The sequence below is a fragment of the Gnatocerus cornutus genome, chromosome 8 (genome assembly GCF_029298725.1).
Source record: "Gnatocerus cornutus isolate USDA-ARS CGAHR chromosome 8, icGnaCorn1.1, whole genome shotgun sequence".
NCBI classification, from domain to species: Eukaryota; Metazoa; Arthropoda; class Insecta; order Coleoptera; family Tenebrionidae; genus Gnatocerus; species Gnatocerus cornutus.
In genome coordinates this window covers 13,075,587-13,101,390 of record NC_142240.1, presented here as the reverse complement: position 1 = coordinate 13,101,390, position 25,804 = coordinate 13,075,587, and the positions used below count along the sequence as shown (strand labels likewise).

The following is a 25,804-nucleotide window of genomic DNA, read 5'->3' as shown; positions in this document are numbered from 1 at the left end:
TAAGAAGTTAAAAAACTGTGCCCAATTTCGCGATTCTCATTACTTGAAAAAGTAATTTAATTTTTGACATTTAAATTAATTTTAATTGAAAAATAGTGAAACAATGAAAATTTTCCTCGTCACATTTACTGATTCGATCTCGATAAGAAGTAATTTGGACACCCACTATTTTTTCATGGTTATATATGGACCCCTAAAGCACAACCAAGTCTAAGTGAAGTTAAAGGTGACTGTGACTATCAAAAACAATGAACTTCAAAGTAAGGATATTTATTCTAAAACGACTTATCTAAACTGAAATTTTAGTCGGTCGTCTTCATTACCACCGTTCTAAATGTTTATTTCACTTATGTTCAAAGTGCGCCCCAATTTTTGGGGGCGGGATTAAGCTCATCACACAAAGGTAGAGTTTTCTGCAGTCGCTTTTAATTTTACAATATTGAAATTTAGCTGGATATGAGCATTCAAAACAGTCACAGAGTGAACAAGGCTCTTATGGCGGATACAGCGGCGGACTTGGAGTTTCTCCAGGAGTTGAAATGGGAGTTGCCCCATATGGAGCTGCCGGTTATGGAGATTACAGCAGGTCTGCGAGCTCTGAGAGCTCCAGTGCATTCCAAGAATCAGCCCGTCAGATGGGAGGTAAATTCTATTTTTAGTTTCGTAGACAAATATGCGAAAAGCAAATTAAAATAATTTTATCACGTTCATAATATTTAACTCAAACTGGAAAATGTTTACTCGTAACGACAGTTGGAGGAGTAGGAGTTGGAGTTGCTCCAGTTGGAGTTGGAATTGCCCCTTATGGTGGTGGCGCTTACGGGGATTACAATAGAGCTGGTATTTCTTCAAGCTCCAGTGCATTCCAAGAATCAGGCCGACAGATGGGAGGTAAATTCTATTTGTAGTTTCGAAGAGAAACACGATTAAAGCAAATTCAAATAATTTTGACACTTTTATAAATAATGTTTAACTCAAACTGAAAAATGTGTATTCGCAACGATAGTTGGAGGCATTGGAGCAGTTGGAGTTGCTCCAGTAGTTGCCCCATATGGACCTGCAGGTTATGGAGATTATAGCAGATCTGCAAGTTTAGAAAGCGCCAGTGCATTCCAAGAATCATCTCGACAGATGGGAGGTAAATTTTATTTCTAGTTTCATAGAAAAACCTGAGATCGGCAAATTAAAATAATATTGACTTCTAAGCGAAATTGAAATTGTAAATAACACTGCGTGACAACGTTTTGGTACCTTAAAAGTTGTTATGTGCAATAAGTAGCCTACATTTTTTAAGGCATGTTTTTTCAAGAATAAACATTTTTAAATTAAATTTTTAAATCAAGTAGGTTATGAGTACATCTATTGTTAGTATGAAACCTTTTTGTTTTTACAATGAAAGTCGTTACACAGCCCAAGTACAATTAATTCAAAATTAGTGTAAAAAGAACGAATTTCTGTGAGTATGAAAATTCGCATTAAAGTAGGCGTTTCAAACCAGTTATGATTTCCATAAATTTTTATTATTATTTTTTTGAATCCTCTTTTTTTTCTTCATATATTTTGAATATGATTATAAAAACGTTATTATCTTAAATAAACCTGGAAAAACAAGTTCTTAAGGTAAAGATATTGTTTGGCACTTTATTTAGACCACAAAAAACAACTTTCAAAAAGGGTACTCAAAATGAATTTGAATTTGAAGACTTGACATAAATAACGGGCTAAGCGCCATTTTAAAAATCACACTCACGCATGAGTTTATTAAACATTTTTTTTATACTAAACATTGTCTTATTAACCTGACGGCCAAAATTCTATTATTAGGCTTTAAGTAATAGACTTGCAATAAAATTTTTCCTAGGTTAATAAGACAAAGCCTAGTTTAAACGAAAATGTTGAATAATTTCAAAATATGATTTCGCGCTTAACCCGTTATTTATGTCATGTCTTCATTTGTTGCGCAGTGTAATTTTTAACAAATGATGAAAAATGTGTATTCCTCACAACAGTTGGACGAGTTGGGGTTGGAGTTGCTCCAGTTGGAGTAGGAGTTGCCCCTTATGGTGGTGCCGCTTACGGGGATTACAACAGAGCTGCTAGTTCTTTAAGCTCCAGTGCCTTCCAAGAATCAGCTCGACAGATGGGAGGTAAATTTTCTATCTAGCTTCGTACTAAAACATGAGACTGGCAAACATTAAATTAATTTTAACTCCTAATCAAACTTGCTATTGTAAACAATGTTTAACTGAAACTTAAAAACGATAGTTGGAGGAGTTGGAGCAGTTGGAGTTGCTCCAGTAAATGCCCCATATGGAGCTGCAGGTTATGGAGATTATAGCAGATCTGAAAGCGCTGAAAGCTCCAGCGCGTATCAAGAATCAGCCCAGCAGATGAGAGGTAATTTATATTTCTAGTTTCGTAGCAAAACATATGAAAAGCAAATTCAAATTTTTTTAAAATGTTCGTAAACTATGCTTAACTCATAAACTGGAAAATGTTTACTCGTAACAACAGTTGGAGGAGTTGGAGTTGGAGCTGCTCCAGTAGTTTCCCCATATGGAGGTGCAGGTTATGGAGATTATAGTAGATCTGCAAGCTCAAAGAGCTCCAACGCCTACCAAGAATCAGCTCGGCAAGTGGGAGGTACATCCTATTTTTCTACAATCGATATGAAAATTAGGCATTTGCGAACGCAAAATGGTCGTTTTTCGAGTACTGTCGTTTTTCCGCTCTAGCTGGACAAAATTAAAAAAAAAGCTTGATTATGAACGAGTCGATTTCATTGAATGTAGTGTACAGTAAGGTACTGATTCATAATTGGAACTAAAAGTTAATTTTAATTGCGTAAAAAGCTGGATTGTAGAAAAAATTATGAGTGTATTTCGAGCGCAAATTCACATTGCTGATTTTGAAAGATTGCCGCGCGATGTAGGAATGTGGCAACTGTCTCTCTCAATCGGCAATGTGAATTTTTGTGCTCTTAATACACAAATACCTAATTTCTAACGACAGTTGGAGGGGTTGGAGCAGTAGGAGTTGCTCCAGCAGTTGCCTCATACGGAGCTGGAAGTTATGGAGATTATAGCAAATCTGCAAGCTCTGAAAGCTCTAGTGCATTCCAAGAATCATCTCAACATATGGGAGGTAAATTTTATATCTAGCTTCGTAAAAAACATGAAAAAGGCAAATTAAAATAATTTTAACTCCTAACCAAACTTGAGCTTGTAAACAATGTTTAACTCAAACTGAAAAATGTTTATTCGCATCAATAGTTGGAGGAATCGGAGCAGTTGGAGTTGCTCCAAGTATTGGCTCATATGGAGGAGCTGCAAGTTATGGAGATTATAGCAAATCTGCAAGCTCTGAAAGCGCCAGCGCATACCAAGAATCAGCCCACCAAATGGGAGGTAAATTTCATTTCTAGCTTCGTAGAAAAACATGAGAAAAGCATATTCAAATTATTTTAAAATGTTCGTAAACTATACTTAATCAAACTGGAAAATGTTTACTCGTAACGGCAGTTGGAGGAGTTGGAGGAGTAGGCGTTGCTTCAGGAATTGGCTCATACGGAGGTGCAGGTTATGGAGATTATAGCAAATCTGCAAGCTCTGAAAGCTCCAGTGCATACCAAGAATCAGCCCAGCACATGGGAGGTAATTTATATTTCTAGCTTCGTAGAAAAACACGAGAAAAGCAAATTAAACATAATTTTAACATGTTCGTAAACTATGTTTAATTCATACTCGGAAATGTTTACTCGCAACGATAGTTGGAGGAGCTGGAGGAGTTGGAGTTGCTTCAGGAGTTGCCTCATATGGAGATTATAGCAGATCTGCAAGCGCTGAAAGCTCCAGCGCATACCAAGAATCAGCCCACCAGATGGGAGGTAAATTTTATATCTAGCTTCGTAAAAAAACATAAGAAAAGCAAATTAAAATAATTTTAACTCCTAACCAAACTTGAGATTGTAAACAATGTTTAACTCAAACTGAAAAATGTTTATGCGCAACGATAGTTGGAGGAGTCGGAGCAGTTGGAGTTGCTCCAAATATTGGTTCATATGGAGGAGCTGCTAGTTATGGAGATTATAGCAAATCTGCAAGCTCTGAAAGCTCTAGTGCATATCAAGAATCAGCCCAGCACATGGGAGGTAATTTGTATTTCTAGTTTCGTAGAAAAACATGAAAAAAAATTAAAATAATTCTAACATGTTTGTAAACTATGTTTAACTCAATCTAAAAAATGTTTACTCGTAACGACAGTTGGAGGAGTTGGAGTTGCTCCAAGTATAGGCTCATATGGAGGAACTGGAAGTTATGGAGATTACAGCAGATCTGCAAGCGCTGAAAGCTCCAGCGCATACCAAGAATCAGCCCAGCAAATGGGAGGTATATTTTATTTCTAGCTCCTTAGAAAAACATGAGAAAAGCAAATTCAAATAATTTAACTCCTAACCAAAGTAGAACTTATAAACCATGTTTAACTTAAACTGAAAAATGTTTATTTGCAACGACAGTTGGAGGAGTTGGAGTTGCTTCAGGAGTTGGCTCATACGGAGGTGCAGGTTATGGAGATTATAGCAAATCTGCAAGTTCTGAAAGCTCCAGTGCATATCAAGAATCAGCCCAGCACATGGGAGGTAATTTGTATTTCTAGTTTCGTAGAAAAACATGAGAAAAAAAATTAAAATAATTTTAACATGTTCGTAAACTATGTTTAACTCAATCTGAAAAATGTTTACTCGTAACGACAGTTGGAGGAGTTGGAGTTGCTCCAAGTATTGGCTCATATGGAGGAGCTGGAAGTTATGGAGATTACAGCAGATCTGCAAGCGCTGAAAGCTCCAGCGCATACCAAGAATCAGCCCAGCAAATGGGAGGTAAATTTTATTTCTAGCTTCTTAGAAAAACATGAGAAAAGCAAATTAAAATAATTTAACTCCTAACCAAACTAGAACCTATAAACCATGTTTAACTTAAACTGAAAAATGTTTATTCGCAACGACAGTTGGAGGAGTTGGAGTTGCTTCAGGAGTTGGCTCATACGGAGGTGCAGGTTATGGAGATTATAGCAAATCTGCAAGCTCTGAAAGCTCCAGTGCATACCAAGAATCAGCCCAGCACATGGGAGGTAATTTATATTTCTAGCTTCGTAGAAAAACATGAGAAAAGCAATTTAAACATAATTTTAACATGTTCGCAAAATATATTTAACTCAAACTGGAAAATGTTTACCTATAACGATAGTTGGAGGAGTTGGAGGAGTTGCTTCAGGAGTTGCCTCTTACGGTGGTGCAGGTTATGGAGATTATAGCAAATCTGCAAGCGCTGAAAGCTCCAGCGCATATCAAGAATCAGCCCAGCAGATGGGAGGTAAATCCTATTTTTCTACAATCGATATGGAAATTAGGCATTTCCGCTAGCATTTGACAACGCAGAGTTGTCGTTTTCCGAATACTGTCGCTTTACTGCTCTAGCTCGACAAAATTGAAAAAACGCTCGCTTGCGAATTTTTCTTCGATAAATCGCTTATGCTATGGGTAAATTTTTCCACGACAACGAGTCGATTTGATTGAATGTGGTGTGCAGTTGGGTACTACTTAAAAATTGGAATTATAATTTAATTCTAATTGCGTAACAAGCTAGACTGAAAAAAATTATGTGTGTATTTCAAACTCAAATTGACACTGCCGATTTCGAGAGATTGCCAGACGAAATAAGAGTGTGGCAACTGCCTCTCTCAATCGGGAATGTGAATTTTTCCGTTCTCAATACACAAATAAAGTTTTTTTTTTTAAACTACCAACACAGCACTCTCCCACCACTTTACAACCGGCAACGTCGTCGATGGTGATTTTCTGGTGATAAAATTAAATTGGTTAGTTGTCTAATTGACAATTTGATTGCACATAACAGCCTTTCAGGCTATGCCGAGCCTTTTCACTACTAATCCTTTAACTTGCAATCCAAAAAGATTGTAAAAGAGACGTTTTTAACGAAAAAACTGCCTAATTTTCAGAAATGTCACTAATTTGACATTTGTTTTCTCACCAGAAAATCTCCCTAGGTGACGTTGCCGGTTGTAAAGTAGGGGAAGATTGCGGTGTTGGTAGTTTATTAAAAAAAAATGAACTGTAGCTAATTTCTAACGACAGTTGGGGGAGTTGGAGGAGTAGGAGTTGCTCCAAGTATTGGCTCATATGGAGGGGCTGCAAGTTATGGAGATTATAGCAAATCTGCAAGCTCTGAAAGCTCCAGTGCATTCCAAGAATCATCTCGACAGATGGGAGGTAAATTTTATATCTAGCTTCTTGGAAAAATTTGAGAAAAACAAATTAAAATAATTTAACTCCTAATTAAACTTGAACTTATAAACAATGTTTACTCAATCTGAAAATGTTTATTCGCAACGATAGTTGGAGGAGTTGGAGCAGTTGGAGTTGCTCCAAGTATTGGCTCATATGGAGGAGCTGGAAGTTATGGAGATTACAGCAGATCTGCAAGCGCTGAAAGCTCCAGCGCATACCAAGAATCAGCCCAGCAAATGGGAGGTAAATTTTATTTCTAGCTTCTTAGAAAAACATGAGAACAGCAAATTAAAATAATTTAACTCCTAACCAAACTAGAACTTGTAAACAATATTTAATTTAAACTGAAAAATGTTTATTCGCAACGACAGTTGGGGGAGTTGGAGGAGTAGGAGTTGCTCCAAGTATTGGCTCATATGGAGGGGCTGCAAGTTATGGAGATTATAGCAAATCTGCAAGCTCTCAAAGCTCCAGTGCATTCCAAGAATCATCTCGCCAGATGGGAGGTAAATTTTATATCTAACTTCGTAAAAAAACATAAGAAAAGCAAATTAAAATAATTTTAACTCCTAACCAAACTTGAGCTTGTAAACAATGTTTAACTCAAACTAAAAAATGTTTATGCGCAACGATAGTTGGAGGAGTCGGAGCAGTTGGAGTTGCTCCAAATATTGGTTCATATGGAGGAGCTGCAAGTTATGGAGATTATAGCAAATCTGCAAGCTCTGAAAGCGCCAGCGCATTCCAAGAATCATCTCGACAGATGGGAGGTAAATTTTATTTCTAGCTTCGTAGAAAAATATAAGAAAAGCAAATTAAAATATTTTTAACTCCTAACCAAGCTTGAGCTTGTAAACATTGGTTAACTCAAACTGAAAAATGTTTATTCGCAACGATAGTTGGAGGAGTCGGAGCAGTTGGAGTGGCTCCAAGTATTGGCTCATATGGAGGAGCAGCAAGTTATGGAGATTATAGCAAATCTGCAAGCTCTGAAAGCGCCAGCGCATTCCAAGAATCATCTCGACAGATGGGAGGTAAATTTTATTTCTAGCTTCGTAGAAAAACATGACAAAAGCAAATTAAAATAATTTTAACATGTTCGTAAACTACATTTAACCTAAACTGGAAAATGTTTACTCGTAACTACAGTTGGAGGAGTTGGAGGAGTTGGAGTTGCTCCAGGAGTTGCCTCATATGGAGGTGCAGGTTATAGCAGATCTGCAAGCGCTGAAAGCTCCCGCGCATACCAAGAATCAGCCCAGCAAATGGGAGGTAAATCCTATTTTTCTACAATCGATATGGAAATTAAGCATTTTTGCTCGCATTTGACAACGCATAGTTGTCGCTTTGCCGCTCTATAAATGATAGCTCTACAGGCCTTCTAGGCCCTTGGCTTCGATCTTCTTAATGATCTGCTTCCGTTTCCCTTTTGACCTTTCTTTCTTTTCAATATCCCTTCAGTATCTTGTCTTCAATTTTACTTCCTTCCTCTGCTTTACTTGTTTTTTTTGCTTCTAGGAACACAAATTCACCTACTTTTTTAATATTACATTCTTTTTTTCCGTTTTTAGTTTGATGAAATTCTCAGTCTCTGAAGCGCTTGTCTCCATCTCCATGTATTTCGTTTTCTGCTCGTTCATCTTTAGTCTATATTTTACTGCTTCTTGTTCGAATTTCTTGAAGCTTTGCTGCTTGCTTGAAGTCGATGAAGAACAGCTGCAAACTCAGGTTTTGTTCGCAGCTATTATTCTGGATGGTATTCAGTGTAAATATTTAGTCTATTGTTGATCTTCCTGTTCTGAAGCCTCCTTGGTATTCTTCCAATACTTCTGCTTTATATCTTCTTAGTCTGCTTCTAATAATTTTTCTCAATATTTTTTATATTACGTCTACTAGCGCGACGAAATTTAAAAAACGCTCGCTTCTGAATTTTTATCGATAAATCGCTTTCCTATGTCATAGGTAGATTTTTCCATGACAAGTCGATTTAATTGAATATGGTGTACAGTTGGGTGCTTCTAACCTAAGCAACTTGAAGTTGATTTGAATCGCAGAAAAACTTATGTGTGATTACGAGCTTAAATTCACATTGCCGATTTCAAGAGATTGCCGCGCTCCTACGTCGCGCGTCAACTGTCTCTGTTAATCGATAATGTGAATTTGCGCTCTTAATACACACATAGCTACTATGGTTTCATAAAAAATCGTAAGAAAAGGGAATTAAAACAATTTTGACCGCTTAAAAGTGAACTCGAACTTGTAAATAATTTTTAACTCACGATGAAAAATCTTTATTCCTAACAGCAGTTGGAGGAGCTGGACTAGGAGTAGGAGTTGGAAATGCCCCTTATGGTGGTGCCCCTTACGGGGATTACAATAGAGCTGCTATTTCTTCAAGCTCCAGTGCATTCCAAGAATCAGGGCGACAGATGGGAGGTAAATTCTATTTGTAGTTTCGTAGAGAAACACGATAAAAGCAAATTCAAATAATTTTGACTTTTTTATAAATAATATTTAACTCAAACTGAAAAATGTGTATTCGCAACGATAGTTGGAGGAATTGGAGCAGTTGGAGTTGCTCCAGTAGTTGCCCCATATGGAGCTGCAGGTTATGGAGATTATAGCAGATCTGCAAGTTTAGAAAGCGCCAGTGCATTCCAAGAATCATCTCGACAGATGGGAGGTAAATTTTATTTCTAGTTTCATATAAAAACATGATAAAAGCAAATAAAAACTCATGATAAAAATGTTTAATCGAAACGACAGTTGGAGGAGTAGGAGTAGGCGTTGCTCCAGTTGGAGTTGGAGTTGGAATTGCTCCTTATGGTGGCGGAGCTTACGGGGACTACAGCAGAGCTGCTAGTTCCAAGAGTTCCAGTGCGTACCAAGAATCAGCTCGACAGATGGGAGGTAAAATTTATTTTTAAACGTTCACATTTTCTGAACAGGAGTTCATTTTTTTTAATTTAAATTTTTAATGACAGCTGTAGGAGGTGGAATGGGAATTGCCCCGGGAGTTGTACCATATGGAGGCGCGGGCGCCTACGGAGATTACAGCAGATCCGCAAGTTCTGAAAGCTCCAGCGCGTTCCAAGAATCAGCTCGGCAAATGGGAGGTAAATTGCATAACTTTCTACAAAAAGGAACCAACTCACAAAAGTCTGCGACTACAAGTTTATAAATCGAAACTTATGTATAAAAAAAATCACCACTTATTAGAGGACAAAAACTTTTACTTCTTTTTTTTTTAATTTTATGTCGCTACGAGATGGTTTCTTTTTGCAGAAAGATATCCACATATGATTTTGGACTTTCAAAACTTAAATTAAAATCGTTTTATCTTCATTTCAGTCGGTGGAGTCGGAGTCACCCCATACGGCTATTATTAAAGCAAATTCGTTTGCAAAATCGGACGACAATAGACACAGGGTAGTTGTATTGTCAAAACGCACAGCAAATAAAAGATATTTATTAAAAATGAACGAACACTTATTTCCCTCCTTTCCACGAGATATTTGTCAAACCATGAAAAGATTTCTTTAAATTGCTACTATCAGCCCATTCAGAATTGTAGTAGTCATTATCATCATTCTCGTCTAGTTTCTTCAATTCTTCTTGTCTTCTATAAGCTTGTAACATAAATTCTTTGCGTTGTTCCTCGGACATGATTGGTTCTCTTGCCGGCGCTCCTTGCCCTCGCTTCGTCAATTTTACAATCACCTGAAATTTTTTCTCATTGATATAATCAGTTAATCACAGTGAGGTACGTACTTTGCAAGTTTCAATTTTACCAACATAATCTCCTAGTAATTTCCCATCTCTATACATTTCCTTGCCACAAAACCAAAGCTGCGCCGTTGCAGGATCGACAACTTCCAGCGACGCTTGAGTTCCTGATAAGTCCTCGATGTTTTCAAATTCCATTCGAATCACATCGTGCGGTGGTAATTTCATGGGATACACAATGAGAGTGGCTCCCTTGAGTAAATTTATCGCTTCTCGTACAGTTTTCATGTCCAAACATTTTTGCTGAATAACCAGATTCTTGGAAATCATATCTTTTGCGTCTTTGACCGCTTTATTTAATACATCTTGCATTTCTTTGCGGGGTTGCTTCCCGTTTCTGCGTCCCACGGGATCTTCAACTATTGTAAACCCACCGCTAGGAACACACTTTTCGCCCCAGGTGTCCTTCAGTTTTAATTCTTCCACTTGTTCAGGAGTTAAGCCGAGAATCTCAGGAGGGTATAAAGTTCCGTGTTTCGCGAGCTCCTCCATTTCGGCACAAATGCGGTGGACTTTCAGACGCCCATTATAAATTCCTGTTATTTTACTCACCACTTCTTCGACGGGGGTTTTGATAGTTGATTCAAAAAGAAATTGACTTTGATCGTTGTTTTTTACGTGCAAAATCACCATTTTTGGGGAGCGCAAACTTGACACCTTGACACTGATGAGTAATGGAGATTTTGTTTGATCAATAGAAGCGGTAGCTAAGCATGGATTATACTCATTTCGAGGTTTTAATTGGTAGGTAACGAGTTTCTTTATTATCTCCGAATAGATAGAAAGTATCAGCAATCAATTTTAATTGATTACAACTAATAAAAACGCAATGTTTGTTGGACTAATTAAGATTTTCGTTGCGGAAGAAATTTGCTTTTTGTTCTTCTATGTATTAAAAGGCGAAGAAGTTGTTGCACCATAACAAATACCGTCGAAAATAGTAACGTAACCATGATATTGACATTCACCGAACGTCGACACGGCCTTTGCTTTGTAGGTCAATAATAAAAGGAATCGAGCCGTTGCTGTTGATTAAACTGGACTAATGTCGAGACGAAAACTGATGACAGTAGATCGAAAAAAATGCTAACACGATAGTGAGAGTAGTAACTTCATAAGTGAACGGCAATTTTTTAAGAAAGTGAAAATTTACGGTCGAAAAATCGCCTAATATGTCTGAATCTAACAATGAGATGTTTTCATGGAAATTAAAACGTTTTATGCAGATTGGAAACAGTGCAGTGGTAAAACGTGGGTGGCATGTAATTCAATTTTTTTCACTCAAGAAAAAGTGGTAAATTGATTTCGACATTTCTCTAAATTTAAACAACATAGAATGTAAAAAAATGAACTCGTTTAGAGACTTTCGATAATGAATGAAGTCGGTGGCGAAAGGTATCAGTTTATTATCATTTGGCGTGTCATAGCTTCAAATAATTTAACAGAGTTAATAATATCTATTAAATTGAAGCACAATTAAACAAATGTTACTTTCTACTAAAGTTGTAATGCCGATCTAATACTGATATGTAAACATGTTCCAGAAGCAATAAATGAAGATTATTGAGTCATGTCTTACCTAAGAGACCAGAAATCTTCGAATCATGTTTTGACAAAATTAATTCAGATACATTCTTCCGTACTTTTACCAAATAAATTTCTTCTTTGCATAATCGTAGAAACGATTTGAAACGCATTTAGAGCTCGAAGAATTTAGATTCTAATTTCAATTAGCTCATCAGTTAATTAAGTATTGTGGCGAATTTTGAAAGCATTTTAACAGTGTTGCGCACTACATCCCAAATACATTAAATCTGAAAGTACAAAATTAATATCATAAAACGCAATTAATAAGTAACAGAGTGGACGAAACTAGAAACACGCAATGTTACATAAACTGACGAGAATTAAATGACTTTTACTCGTTTGATGCACTTTTAATTAGCACCCTATATGAAATTTCGCAGCTCCTTAACATTAGAGAGTCAACTTCAACTTCCAGATGTCCAAAGCTTCCAATTAAAGCTAATATCTCCTCATTATAACAAAATTACTATTTTTAATACAGACAATAGTCAGGTGCATCGTAATTAGATGAGGCAACTAAAAAAACTTCTTTGCATCATATTACGAAAAATATTAAAGATACAGTAACCTTCAGCGAAAGTACTCTCCCCGTTTTAGTGAAATTGTATGTCCGTCTCTCTTGTACTTACAAACTGGGACGTCTTTCCACAAAAATATTCACTTATAGGTGGTTTTAAGCTATAAATAAGAGAGGGGTTCGAAGATTTGGTGCATTTGTTTCACGGAGGTGAGTGTGAATTGTTTGTTGGCGTTTTTGGACGTCTTCAGGTACAGCATCATGAATAAGTTGGTGAGTTGATAAGAGCTAGTTCATTCTCAAAAAGTTTAATCCAAAAATGTTTGTGGTTTCCTGCTAATTTCCAGTGCTTAGAAATTAGAAGCTAGCATGGTTTTAATCCATTTTTTGATCTTTTAGATAACTTATTTATTGTACTTAAATATTTCTAAAAGACAACTTAATCTGTGTCTTTAAGACTTTTTAAGACAATTTGCCTCACTCATTCCCTTTGTTTAAATAACTTTTATATTGTACAAATTACGTTAGTTTAGCATGAAGAGTAATTAATCTTTTTTATTAAACTTATTTTTTTTATTTACTATTCTACATGGTTCATCTTCTGAAGAACTGAAGTTCCTGCAAAAAGCTCCAAACTTCTCTTTATTTACTTGCTTCAGTTCCCACAGTTTTTTCATTTTACGGTTATTTATTTAACATTAATTCACGCACTCTGAGTGTGTCGGAAGAAAGAGTACATTATGCAGATAATCGTGTTACAAAATTTGCCGCTAGACATGAAACAAGAAGTGAAGGTCACTAATTTGTATTGAAATAATTCTAATGAAAACAGTTAAAATAATATAAACACTTTCCTTCAAATATGATAGGAAAAACAATATCGGAGAAAGTACATTTATTTTTGATTTGTGATAAAACGAGTGTTGACATGCATGAGATAAACGCGCGAACTGAACTAGAAAATTACACATGTCGTTCATTAACATTTCCTTGAGGACTGAAAGTAACTGAAGAGTTCACTCTCGACTATTATCGTTTTTTTCTGTTTTACAGTTGTATTACAATGTTACAAACTTTTTGCTCGATTAAACTAAGAATTCCAATAAACTTTCTTCGGACAAGACAGGTGAAGAACTGGAAGTAGCCCAAGTGAATATTGGTTACGCGAAAAAATGTCCAATTTTTGGACACGCAATCTTCAACTTTCTACTCCAAAAAACCGCGTCTATATGAGTAATCAAGATCGAGAGTTATTCATTTTTCACGATTTATTGCCGTGTGGTAAAAAAACAATGATTAAATGTAGGTAATCACTACTTCGACAATCTCTTAGATCATCTTTCGTGTTGGAGAGAATTACCAACTATTTAGAATATTTAATGAGTTGTTTGGCTGTTTTCTATCAATGGTAATAGCAATTTTCTTTTACACCATAAACTCTCAGCTAAACGTGGTCATTTTCATCCAACAGCTGACGAATAGATCTATCACTTTCCAATTAGGATGGTAATTTGTAAAATTCTTTCGTATCGTGTTAACCGACAAAAAAAAACTGAATTTCACGTCAATTGAATTTTTAATGTGTTGTTGAAATTAAAATCAAAAAATCATTCTGAAATAATGACTTTACAAGCCTACATGAACTCGATTGCAAAACAAAACAAGGAATAAAAAATTGCTGCATTTCCCAGGTTCCACGTTTAAAAACAGAGTTCCCTTTGTGAGGTTTATTAACTCCTATTTTTACTTTCTTTTTGGTCCATCATAATTGCAGGCCTCTGCAGAACAATCAACAAAGAACGAGATTAGTGCAGTAATTTTTAGTTTCACCTGCATTCTACCCACTAGTTAGAGCTACAACCAGCAAAACATTGCGGTAGCGAAAGTAGCAATTTCCACTCCTGAATCTATATTTATTGGCGGTCATTTTATGACGTAGATTCATTATTTTCGGCAGCTGCAACGGAAAGTGTAATTGCGGTGAAAGTAATTCAGACCAGTTATACCTTCTCTTAACACACCCAACACCTATAACTTCAGCATTTTTAGAGATGTGATTGTATTTCCTACCACTTAACACACACTTTTATTTTTTTATTTTGTTAAAATGATGATAATTGTGTATAATAGATCCGCCTCTTCCGCACCTAGACGTGCAATTTTCCACGAAATTACATGCTTTCAATTTAATGCGCACGTTGGAAAGGAAAGAATATTACCCGAAGGATATGAAATAATTTTTGTGACACGAGCTAAAATAATGAAACTTATTTTCCGCTTTCAGATCATTCTTCCTTTACTTGCGTGCGTTGTCCAAGCCATCGCTGTAGACAAACAAGACAAGGCAAAAACAACCTCCTCTCCTGTTAACACCATTCAACAGAGCCCGAAGTATGAGATGCTTTACCAACCGGTTAAGTACCATCAGCCCGTGCAACAACTCCTGCAGCCGATGCAACAAGTTCAAACTTTGCATCAAATTCAAAAAGCTCAATATGTTCCGGTGCAACTCATTCCGAGGCAGTACTACTTCCCTCAACATCAAGCTCATTCACAGCCTCATGCTATGATTATTATCGCTCAACCCGCCCTTGTACCCCAAAGTTTGGTTTATGGTAATCCAACTCAACAATTGTTGAATTACTTCCATAGCAATCCTCAAGCCAAATATCAACTTCTGCAAGGGAACTACCAGCAAGCAACTCATCAACTTCAGGCTCAACAACCGCAAGCGCAAACTGTCCAACCTACCGCGACTTACGTGCACCCAGTACTCGCTTCTCCTGTTGGTAACTACATTTTGGCAGCAGCTCCTCAAGTCACTACCCAACTTGCCCCCCAACACCAACTTGTCACTCAAACTAGCCCCATTCCTGCACCCGCCCCTGTACAATACTCAACTCAACAACCCCAAGTTCAACTTCAACAAATACAACATCTTCAACAAGTACAACAGTTGCAACAAATACAACAACTACAACCAGTACATCACCCTCAACACCACCACCACCAGCAACAACAACAACAACAACAACAACAACAACAGCAACAACAGCAACAACAACAACAGCAGCAACAACCAAGTCAGTTGAGCAGTTTAGCCAACTTGGCTCAGTTAGCCGCTCAACAGTACGTTTCAACACAAATGAAAACCGCCCCCGCGATTGTTACAGGTTTTGAGCATTTTACCCCTGAGCAACAAGCTCAAATTAAAGCTCAGTTGAGTGCACATTTGGGGTCAAATTTCCACGCAGTTTCTAACGCTAGCCCTAACCAATATTCTGCAAAATACGTGTCTGAACAAGATGGTACGAATTTTGTACCAAGTCCACAAGTCAAAAATGAAGCTGTTTCTGCATTGAGTTCACAAACTGGAGACATTTTGAAGACACGTTACGTGAAGAAGAATTAGGGTTAGCGTGGCTGTAAGATAGTGATAAACAGTGGCGGAACTAGTCTTAGATGTAGAAAATACAGTAAATTATTGCGCTGGTACGCCACTGACGACGAGGGAGTTAACGGTGGCTTAAGACTGATGGCAATTTAGTATGTACCTGCAGTAACACGTTTAGCCCACAGTCGAAATATTGTATGATATTACAAAATGTATCCATAATACGCGTTTGCACTAACACTAAGTAAAAATAGATGCTACTTAAGTCACTTCGTTGATTTATGTAGAGAATAAAATTTAAGTAGCGTTGGTGTAAACGGCCATAAAATGTTGCTTATTGTATGCTTAACACTTCTGACTTGTGTTCTTTGTAATTTATGCAATAAAAACTAAAAGAACTTTTCTCTTCCCTTCGTTTGTACAATCAGCTTTAATTCTATTATTATTATTTTTGTACCGATGAATAAAACTTTAAAATCTGTCTCTCCTTTATTTACTCTTGCAAAAAATGACTGAAAGTTTCTTCACGCCGCACCCACTTATGAGAGCACTTCTTTTTTTGCACCTCTTTGTTCATGTAAAAATCAATTAAGAGAAACTCAAAAGGGAATGTCCAGTTCTTCCAAATAAAAATCACTACCTCACATGTCCAGAAATGTAGAGCCAAGAAGAAAGTTGATCAACAATAAAAAAAAGAAATAACCGCTCACGTTCACTATCTAAACCATTTAATAGCGCGTAGGTAAATCTTCTAAAAAACTGAATTACTCTTAATAGGCTTCCTACACAGTAATATAAAGATTGTAAAAGTAGAATGAATTCTGACATCTTTGAGTAGATCCAATTGTAACGAAGAGCACTTTCTACCTCTTTTGTACAATTTTATAAATGTGCACTTTATACCCTCGCGCCATCTAATAACAGATGATGCGTGACGAATCCTTTCATTGGTGAGGACGTTCATTGACACGAGTCCGGAAAATTGACTGTAGGCAATGTCGCCTCGATTTCTCGATTATTTATGGATTTTACAACAAAAACATTAAGAAGTGAAATCGGATTGAGCAAATATGAAAATTTGGGAGCATATATCCTGAGCGGTCATCTTGATAAATGACTCATTCTCGGTGTTACGATCTTGGGATATGCAGGTGATTATTTTAATTGAAAGTCGCTTTCTTAAGTGATAAATTATCCCGTTTAATTTTCGTGGAAAATTTCCCAGTACCGTTGCAGGTGCAATGAGAACTTTTCCTCGAGCTAGCTCATAAATCAGACTCCGCAATAACTGTCATAGTAATATAGTTTTTCGGAAAAACATTAATTTTAATTGAAATTTTATAGGAATTAATTAAAAGCAAATATGGTTTTGTCGACGTAAAGTATTCAATTATAAAAATTATAACTAAATGAAAAATATCTTAATTTAATGGTGATAAATGTGCAGAAGCTGCCGCTCTCCAATTAACAAACCAACGAAGCTACAAACCACAAAATACAGTGCAAACTGTTGAGATCTTTATGATTTACATCCTCTTTCTATTAATGCAATTATTTGCACAGCATCCAACCAAAAACAAAGCTAAAACAACAGCAAAGATTATAGTGTGATAGCGGAAATAACTTTCTCGTCCGACAATCTATAGATTTTCTTACATATCGCACCATTACCACCAAATAGAGCACATCCAGATGCTCCGGAAATTACGAAAAACCTCCGACAACACGAGTGTTACATTTCTTACACAATCCATCAGTTAATGACAAGTTGCGCTACAATTACCAAATATGTAAGTTACCTCCTTCGGTTAAATTACACGCAACAGGAAATACCTATCGAGACCTTGTCTTGGAAATGGCAAGAATCCAAGATTTTTGTCACAAACGAAGGCGGGCCCGGGATGAATAATAGTCTGAAACGAAAGTGACTGTGGGCACCACCAGTTTTAGCATACATGGATGTGATAAGATGACCCTTTCTCTTCACCGCTTGAGGAGACGAAATGTCATCGACAATATCGAAAATTAAGTGAATTATTTTAGCGGTACTTTCTATGAGTATCGTCGCTTGATTACTTCCAAACTGGGTTAGAAAAAAACAGACTTTCGAACTATTTTTTGTGTACGACGATGGCTTCGTTATGTAACCACATGAGTTTTTTTATTGTTAATTTCTCGTGTTATAGTTTAAGACTTTCGTTTTTATTGTTAACATCAATCTTCGCACCGGGAGGCTAATAAAATTGACTGTTAATTATATTCTCTAGTTCTCTAGTAACTTAAAACGTGAAGAGTTCGCACGTGGAGTGCAAAAGCATAACACCGCTTCAACGGAATGCATTTTATGGAAGCTGGAATTTATTATTAATTGTTTCGTTTTGTGCAGACCTTTCTATAATTCTCTGGAAGGCAATCATGATTACTATATAGAGATAATTTCTTTTTAATACCTTCACTTAGCTTCCCGTATCTCAAAGATAAATTACTTGACAAAATTCATGTTCGTACAAAGATTAAACACGCCCTAAAAATTTCAACAGTTGTACTGAAGCAAATATTGATTACAAAATACCTTTTTCGTACATCAATTACACGTTTAGCACTTTACTGTTTACGATGTTGTAATAAAATTAATAACTAGATACAATCCCACAGACCCATAAAACTGCAATCTTCTTTTTTGGTCTACTTTTATTTGAAATGTTTGAGAAAAAAAAAAAACTTGTTTGTAATCGATGTTTAGTATGATGAAATTGAAATGAGCCACTAATTTGAACACAGGTAAAGTTACTTTAGCGATTATGTCTTATAAATTCCATCACATTCTTTGTAATTAAAGAGAAAATCATCCTAACTAATTGAAACTATAACTTGTAATTTACAGCTGACTTGTAATTGTTACTTTATTGTTTGTTCCATTATCGGTAGATGCATTTGAAACGGAATGTTTACTTTACATTAACGCCTCTTCCTGGTATCTTAATATCTACTTCCATAATAAAATTAGTAAGAAATTTGCAAAAGCTGTAGTTCCGGAGGAAAAGCCGGAACTTATTTTTCCCCCGAAAAAAAAAGAATTATTCAAATTTACTTCAATTACACAAAATGGAAATCTCTACTTTTACTGTTTTAAGTGCCTAAAAACTTTTTACGACAAAAGTACCTCCAGTAACTATGTTTTGATTTCAGTCATTAACCCAACTAATAAGTTCCCATTTTTCTGCTTTTACTTTATTCAAAAAGAGCTATAAATGGTGTTATTTTAGTCACAGTATCTAATTCGTATTTATTGACCATTAACCAAATAAAGCCTCTTTAATTACCTATGCAATTTATTTTTTCTCTTCATGATCTTCCTCTATTGTTGTACTACTGATGTCCGTACGATCTCTAGCAATTTCTACATGTACTTACTCGCAAATTAATATGATCACAATCCTACTCTGATTAAGAAGTTTAGAATGATAGATGTGCTAGTGAACAAGATGAATGAGAAAATAATCATCTAATCTGGCACCGCAGTGAAGGTTCGCTTTATCAAAAAAACTTTGTTGTGAGTATCATTCAATCAAAAAATTTACATAACAAAGTTCAAGTCATCGATGAATAGATTATTCGCACCTGTTCCTGCCACATTCATTTGTATAAATGTGCGATTCCTGCAACTAATTGATTTAATCTGTCTGCCGAGACGAGTAATTAACAATAAAATTAATCGCTAGGTTTAGATAACAGGAAACTGATTTTCTCTCCGCGTCCAGTTCCTCGTTATAATGAAAAACTAGAAAATGCACTGCTTAATTTATTATATATTTAAAATCATCGTGAACTCAAAATAACTTCCGTTGCATTAGAAACAAACCTCAAACTTTGATGAGCACTCCGATAAAAATGTATCGTGCTTTCACTTGCCAATAGTGACCAAAGCTCAGTCATCGAGTATTCACGCAATAACACATTCTAATAATTAAATTTGCATAAAAATGTTTTGTCGCTTGTTATGATTTCTGATAAGTCGGTGCGGCTTTCCTTCGTGTTAAGGATGTTATTATAAAAATTTCTAAACGGCGATGATATAATGGAGATGATAATAACCCACATAGTCTTAATTTCAATACGTGTAAATGTCAGGATACTTTTTCTCATTTGAATATCTATATTGATTTTATTAGTGGGTTGTGTTTCCAGAAATAATAGAGTTGTAGTTTTCACCAAAACAATTTGCGTGCAAAGTCCTGAATAGAAACTTTTGGGAAAAACGCACCCGAAGGCGTTTTTGTGAACAATACGATGGCACTAAACCCAAGGTAAGAGTAACCTCCTGAAGTGGTGAACGGGTAATTACAATGTCTTCATTAATTCTTGGTCAAAGTCCACAATGTAGTTCAGATGTAAAAGTAAAGGGAAATAAATGACGAGTCATCATAGTTGCAGGGATAGGAAACAGGATGGAAATTTGTTGATGATGCCCCATTTTGAATGCTAATTCAATTAAATTACTTATTAAGATTGTTAGTTATGCATTTTGTTGGCTCTTCTCTTTGCAATGATGGCGTCTAATTAGACTTCTAGTTTACTGGTTGTTAGTAGGGTCATTAATGGGTTGTCGTGATCAATGGAGGAAACGTAAAGGATGAAATGAGCCGATTACTAATTATCGTGAACGGCACATTATGAGAATTAAAAAATCTAATAACATAGGTATCGAACTCTAATTAAAAATTTGGTTCACATATAAACACATAATCATAATTTTGTTCTTCCGTGTTCAACATTTCGTAGAATTTAATTAAGATATTCATCACTAGTCACTCATATCTTTCTAGATCAGTGAGTTATGATCAGCATCAATCATTGTTATATCGTTGTAGCTTGATACTATATTAGTTCCTCCACCAAAAAGAGAATTTCAAATGAAAATAAGTTATTAAAACTCATTTTGCAAGAATTTCTTCATGACAGTAATTACGCGTTTTCGTATTAAAATGAGCAAAAAATTTAAAATTATTAGATTTGATTTAGGTTAGTAGTCGAAGAATATCCGTGATCAAATTTGTCGCATTATTTTGTCTCGCTTGAAGCAGATTGCGTTAGGTTCTTTTGCTATAATTTTAGGATAACAGTCATCAAAATTATAGTGTTATTTTAGGTGGCAGTAATAACACGTTTTCATTTTCCAAACTGACACGCTAAGTTAACAGTTATTTGGATTCCGGGGCGTGGTTGGATTTCATATAAAAGGGGGCAAATATCATTTTTTACTCCATTGTTATCAATGCTAAATAAGAAAATGGAAAGCAAAAGAGTAACTGGAAGATTACTATTTTTGATTTGCAAAATTATGGTGCAGAAGAGAAATTATCAAGTGTTAAAAATAGATCTAGACTTTTTAATACATCAGATCGGTTTTTGTAACATTCAATTTTAACCACTTTCCTTGTTTGTTGCTTTTCCATTCATCAACCTTACATAAAAAGGACATTCACTAGTGAAAAGGTACATTTCTTTGTAATCCGATATAACACACAATACTGTTGCAACAAATTTTAACTTTAAATTGAAAGCCGTCAACAGAATCAGTACTACAAGTCGAAATAATAATCAATCATTTCTAATCCTCCATTATCAGATTATGTCACGGAAAGTTAGCGCCGACGCCGAAGAACTGATCTAAATTCCACCGGACTCTTCCGGGCTTTGATTTATGATCAGCTTTGTGTGGTTTTTTTAACAAATATTTCAGCAAATATCTAGCATATCTACAAACGAAAAACAAAGTTGTACACTTATCGGTAACTTTCATTTAATTAATAAGAAGATATCAAGTTTGGATGTTGATCATACCGTGAAATAAACGGGGAATTATCACATATGCATACAAATGGCTACTAATGTGGCTCTCTAGGAGGGCTCTGTTATTAAAGTAAAATTAAAAGGCAATTCAGAAAGCTACTCCTCAGCTTATCTTTTTCTAAACCACGCCAACAAAACGCAGTCATGAAAACCGCTGCAACTTTCAACGACATGAGCACAGACACCCATTAAAATACCTAATAATAATCAAGAAAACTATAATTAATGTCTGGAAAAAAACTGGAAATCCTGAACGATTTCCGTGCGGAACTACGTTCTTTGTTAGAAAAGCGATGGCGGAGCCTAAAGAAAAATTGATATTATCATTATTCCACATATCAAAAATTTAGTCTTTCAAAATAGACAAGCATGTAATTTTCCCATCACTGTGTAATAATGTGTCCAACAACAGTAAGCACGTTGTTATGGTAAATTAGCAGCAGTTCAGCATTTTGTAAAGAAACTACTGTTAAACTCACGACAAAGAGTGGTTATTAAAAATGGGGACAGCTATGAGTAATTAAGAGGATCATACAGAAACCTTGAGAGGATTCTGTTTGTTTGATCGTTTAATACTCTCAACTCCTTTCTACAAATAGTTTTTAGATCGTGATCGAGAGGCAAATAATAGAAGTAATCGATAACATATAACACTCTCCTAATTGCAGATTTTTCCCCTTCGAGACGAAGATGAGTAATCAAGGAGAAAGGCTAAAAGTATAAGTAACAATCAAAGCTTTTAGAAAGAAAACTTTATGACTAAAAAAATTAACGACGGTGTTAACACCTTCAAAACGTGATCACGCTTTAAAAATGTATTAAAATACGTTACTTTATTAACATATTTATGCTTAATGAACCTTAAACACCCATTCTGCGTGCATCTATCAGCTACGGGTAATAACCGTTGCGTAATTTCGCCACACGCAACCGAGAAGTGCTCGATTTCCACACGAAAAGCAAAAAGATCGGGAAATGCGTATATGGAAAAAATCTCGTGCTCTGATTCTCCCCAGTTATGTACAATCCTCTCGTAAATAATTCATAATCGTTATGACGATTCTCACATCTAGTGCAGCAGAAACTGCGTTTTCAATACTTTCTTTTAGGTCAACGTACAATAAAAATAATAACTGGACGAGTAAAAACCATTAATAATTGCCGTCGGAAATGTAAAATACCTTAAGGCCATTAAATATGGGGATTGGATTGTAGCGAGGTGTAAAAATTACCATCCGGTCATCTTCAAGATCCCATATTCGCTTTTGGTAGGGTGGACACCGCTCACTTAAGAAAGTACAAATGGAAGTTGGTGTTGAAGCTGATCATTACTTTGTGTCGAACCTTCCATCTAACTGTATCATTTCACTTTCACAGAGATGGTAAGTACACTTTCTTGGTTTTTTACAAAGGTGACAATAGTGTTGTGGTGCATTGTGATAAAAAATTCAGAGATCATACAATAGGAAGGTGGTGGGATAAAATAGATTTCTTAAATGTGGATAATCGTGAATAAATTTGCTTATAAATCGAAAGGTTCATTTGAATACAGTGCAAAAATTAATTGATTAAATTGTATACAAATGAGTTTGAACATCTGTTCTTATAGGTATTACTGTTAATTAACAAAAGTTGTGGTTTACTTGCATACAATTTTTCTGTTTGAAATTGCTTTATTGAAGAGGAAATGCTAAACTTCTCATTATGGAGAACGAGAAAAGGAAGTGATTATAGACAATAATAATAAAAGTTTGATAAATAAATTGTTGGGTTTTAAGAAGTCGTTGTTTTGGTAAATATTTAACAAATTTTTTGGTTGCAAAATTCTAATTAAAAAAACAATTTTTGAAGCCATAGAAACCGATGTTTCTACAGGCGTTTAAAAATTTTCCATAAAGCAATTTTTTATTTAACCGTATGGAAAACTACACAATTTCTAAATTGTAAAAAGTATTTGCACGGAAAAAAATTGCAAAAGTCCTAGAAACGACACAGAATTAATTAAAACCTAAATGTATTAATTCTACAAATAAAATTTTATAGATTAGGTATAATTATGATCATTACAACATACGTTCCATTAAAATAAAATTTACATCACATTGGCTTCGTTTACAGAAGCTAAATTTAATCTTAAATTTAGATTAAATATTTAACATAACATGTGACTGCTTTTCGACCTATTATGTTCATAAAAAAAATACGAATAATTATTATTGTTACTGAAAACTATTTGCCTAAATTTTATGATTCTCGATTTAATAGCGTTTGTGAAATATTTTAAACATCCTTTTTATCGCTTGGAATTTCTAAAACAGGTGTTATTCTAATTTTCGCAATTCTTCAAGACACGCGTGAAATTATAACGATTTTGTCAAAACCAGACAAATTACATACAATCGTAAGAAAGAAACGTTTTGGAAATTTGATATTTAATTTTGAAATCATGTCATCTAATGCATTTCATTAGAAAATATGTTAAGATATTCAAACTTTATATCCTTCCGCCGTCTACTTTACATCAAAGGTCAGACCGAGATTAATAAACGATCGTCTGTAAGAAACTAAAACTAAATTATATAATTCGCATCGGTGGAGAAAGCTGGATGAAAATTTTCCAGAAGGCAGTCCTTTGGTAATTTCAATAAACGCAACTACTTTATAAGATCAACATTCAATTTTATGCTTTTTGTTAGTTTGTTTAGCTTTCTTTTCATCTAATTTATTAGACGCGAGTGATCGTTTAACACCAAAGTGATAATTTATTCGATCTTGCCAGACGAATTCGCTAATCGAAATGAAATATTATATTTCAAAGTGAAATTTCCTTCCTGTTTTAGGATATTCCACCTATAAAATGTGTCACCGTAATAAATTATGAGATTTTTTCGGCCACACCCAGCATGTGATTAGTGTGGATTCATAGCGTTTTCGCAAAGACAGTTATTATTATTGTATCATGTCGGCAAAAAAGTTTCGGGTAGGACACTTTCTCTTTGTATGATCTTATTAAATTAGCCATGATATCACGAAAGAAAGAGAATGTTCCTCGCCGGTAATGTCTCCAAAAGCGACACTTCAGATTGTGGGTCGGGTAAAAGAATGCATTTTTAAGTCTGTATCTTGTTGGGTTTGCTGAATTACGCCCACAGAACGAGTGAAAACAGTAACACCGATTGTAAATTATGCACTAAACGGGAGATCTTGTAAAAAGAAATTTACACAATAAACCCATTATTATGACATATTAAAATAAATCTGCAGAACGGAACGTATCGTGTGTCGGCTTCCTCTAGCTCCATTATGTCGATATACTTTCACTTGATGAAATTAAGATAACTGTATCCTCACATGTTAAGAGATTTAATTTCCGTACGACTGTTTTTTTTGCAGAAGTACTTCGTAGTAGTCTGCTGTGTGTTGGCGTCGGTGGCAGCCAAAAACCAGAAAATCAGCTTAGAAGACATTGAAAGAGACAACTTGAAGATTGATAAATCCCCACGAACAGTCCAGCCTCAACGACCTGCTTACGGATTCGTGCCGACTAAAACAGCGGCCGATTATGCAAGACAACAGCCAAAGTATGTTCCTTACGTACCGCCCCAACAATATACGCCGCCTCCTCAACAAGTACCCCAACAGTACTACCAACAACAACAGGAGCCTCAACAAAACCTCTATCAACAGTACGCGAACGTTCAGTACGTTACTGATAACAGTATTGCGCCACAGCAGTACTATACTCCTCAGTACGTCTACTTGCAACAATACACAGCACCCAGTACTGCCATACAAACTGTTGTTGATCCCAAAGGAGGAATACAGTACGTAATGTACGTGCCGTCCTACGCATCCAAAGGTGAATCAAGTCAAAATTACGAAAGTGTCGTTTATGCGAACGACCAACAGAGCTATGTAGTACCGGAAACTCAATACGTTCAACAGCAACAACAAGTACCATCGGTGCAGTACGTCCCGGAAACACAAAATGTGGAACAGCCTCAACAATTGTTCGCGAAACACGAGCCAAAGAGTTTGTTGGATTCTTACGTCCCGTCCATTCTACAAGTTCAATACTATAAGCAACAACAAGCTCAAGCTAATGCTATTCAACAGTCTCTGAAAGATGTGTCTAGTCCGGTTACCGGAAAGGTTGATTATGTTAAGAGCAGTTACAAGCCGACGCACACTCAACACAACAGCGCCACTACCAACAGTTATAGTTATCAACTGCCAAATGCTCAACAGAAGTACAACTAAGTTTGTTTTTATCCAGTTAATAGTTAAACGTGATTTAGATGTAGGTTTGCTATTCGACTTATTTATATGTTTCTGTTCTGTTATTTCGAATTTCTTCTTA

The 25,804-nt window shown here is 35.7% G+C and overlaps 4 protein-coding genes across 4 annotated transcripts; 3 read left to right on the top strand and 1 right to left on the bottom strand.

Moving 5' to 3' along the window:
- Positions 1-179: 179 nt before the first annotated feature.
- On the top strand, positions 180-9,753 carry LOC148169986 (uncharacterized). Its single transcript, XM_088044128.1, has 12 exons — positions 180-260; positions 307-403; positions 451-642; positions 754-891; positions 1,007-1,138; positions 2,010-2,147; positions 2,266-2,397; positions 8,612-8,743; positions 8,859-8,990; positions 9,074-9,217; positions 9,292-9,423; positions 9,659-9,753. Exons 1-12 carry the CDS (start codon positions 249-251, stop codon positions 9,694-9,696), a joined length of 1,419 nt encoding a protein of 472 aa, XP_087900254.1. The 5' UTR covers positions 180-248; the 3' UTR covers positions 9,697-9,753.
- LOC148169985 (cilia- and flagella-associated protein 298) lies at positions 9,751-10,780 on the bottom strand. The gene is made up of 2 exons (XM_088044129.1): positions 10,079-10,780; positions 9,751-10,027 (listed from the first exon to the last, which is right to left on the bottom strand). The coding sequence occupies exons 1-2, from the start codon at positions 10,724-10,726 to the stop codon at positions 9,797-9,799; spliced, it is 879 nt and encodes a 292-aa protein (XP_087900255.1). The 5' UTR covers positions 10,727-10,780; the 3' UTR covers positions 9,751-9,796.
- A 1,608-nt stretch (positions 10,781-12,388) lies between these two features.
- LOC148169984 (uncharacterized) lies at positions 12,389-16,031 on the top strand. Its single transcript, XM_088043349.1, has 2 exons — positions 12,389-12,470; positions 14,482-16,031. Exons 1-2 carry the CDS (start codon positions 12,459-12,461, stop codon positions 15,607-15,609), a joined length of 1,140 nt encoding a protein of 379 aa, XP_087899475.1. The 5' UTR covers positions 12,389-12,458; the 3' UTR covers positions 15,610-16,031.
- Positions 16,032-22,709: 6,678 nt separating this feature from the next.
- LOC148169983 (uncharacterized) lies at positions 22,710-25,804 on the top strand. The gene is made up of 2 exons (XM_088043835.1): positions 22,710-22,826; positions 24,838-25,804. Exons 1-2 carry the CDS (start codon positions 22,824-22,826, stop codon positions 25,702-25,704), a joined length of 870 nt encoding a protein of 289 aa, XP_087899961.1. The 5' UTR covers positions 22,710-22,823; the 3' UTR covers positions 25,705-25,804.

What these genes read in the sequence shown, in the direction of transcription:
- LOC148169986 (XM_088044128.1), top strand. An exon ending in ATCATCTCGACAGATGGGAG is followed by an intron (nt 1,139 to 2,009) that starts GTAAATTTTATT and finishes TCCTCACAACAG; the next exon opens with TTGGACGAGTTGGGGTTGGA. An exon ending in ATCAGCTCGACAGATGGGAG is followed by an intron (nt 2,148 to 2,265) that starts GTAAATTTTCTA and finishes TAAAAACGATAG; the next exon opens with TTGGAGGAGTTGGAGCAGTT.
- LOC148169985 (XM_088044129.1), bottom strand. Translation starts at nt 10,726, where the DNA reads ATGGTGATTTTGCACGTAAAAAACAACGATCAAAGTCAATTTCTTTTT. An exon ending in GTAAAATTGAAACTTGCAAA is followed by an intron (nt 10,028 to 10,078) that starts GTACGTACCTCA and finishes AAAAAATTTCAG; the next exon opens with GTGATTGTAAAATTGACGAA.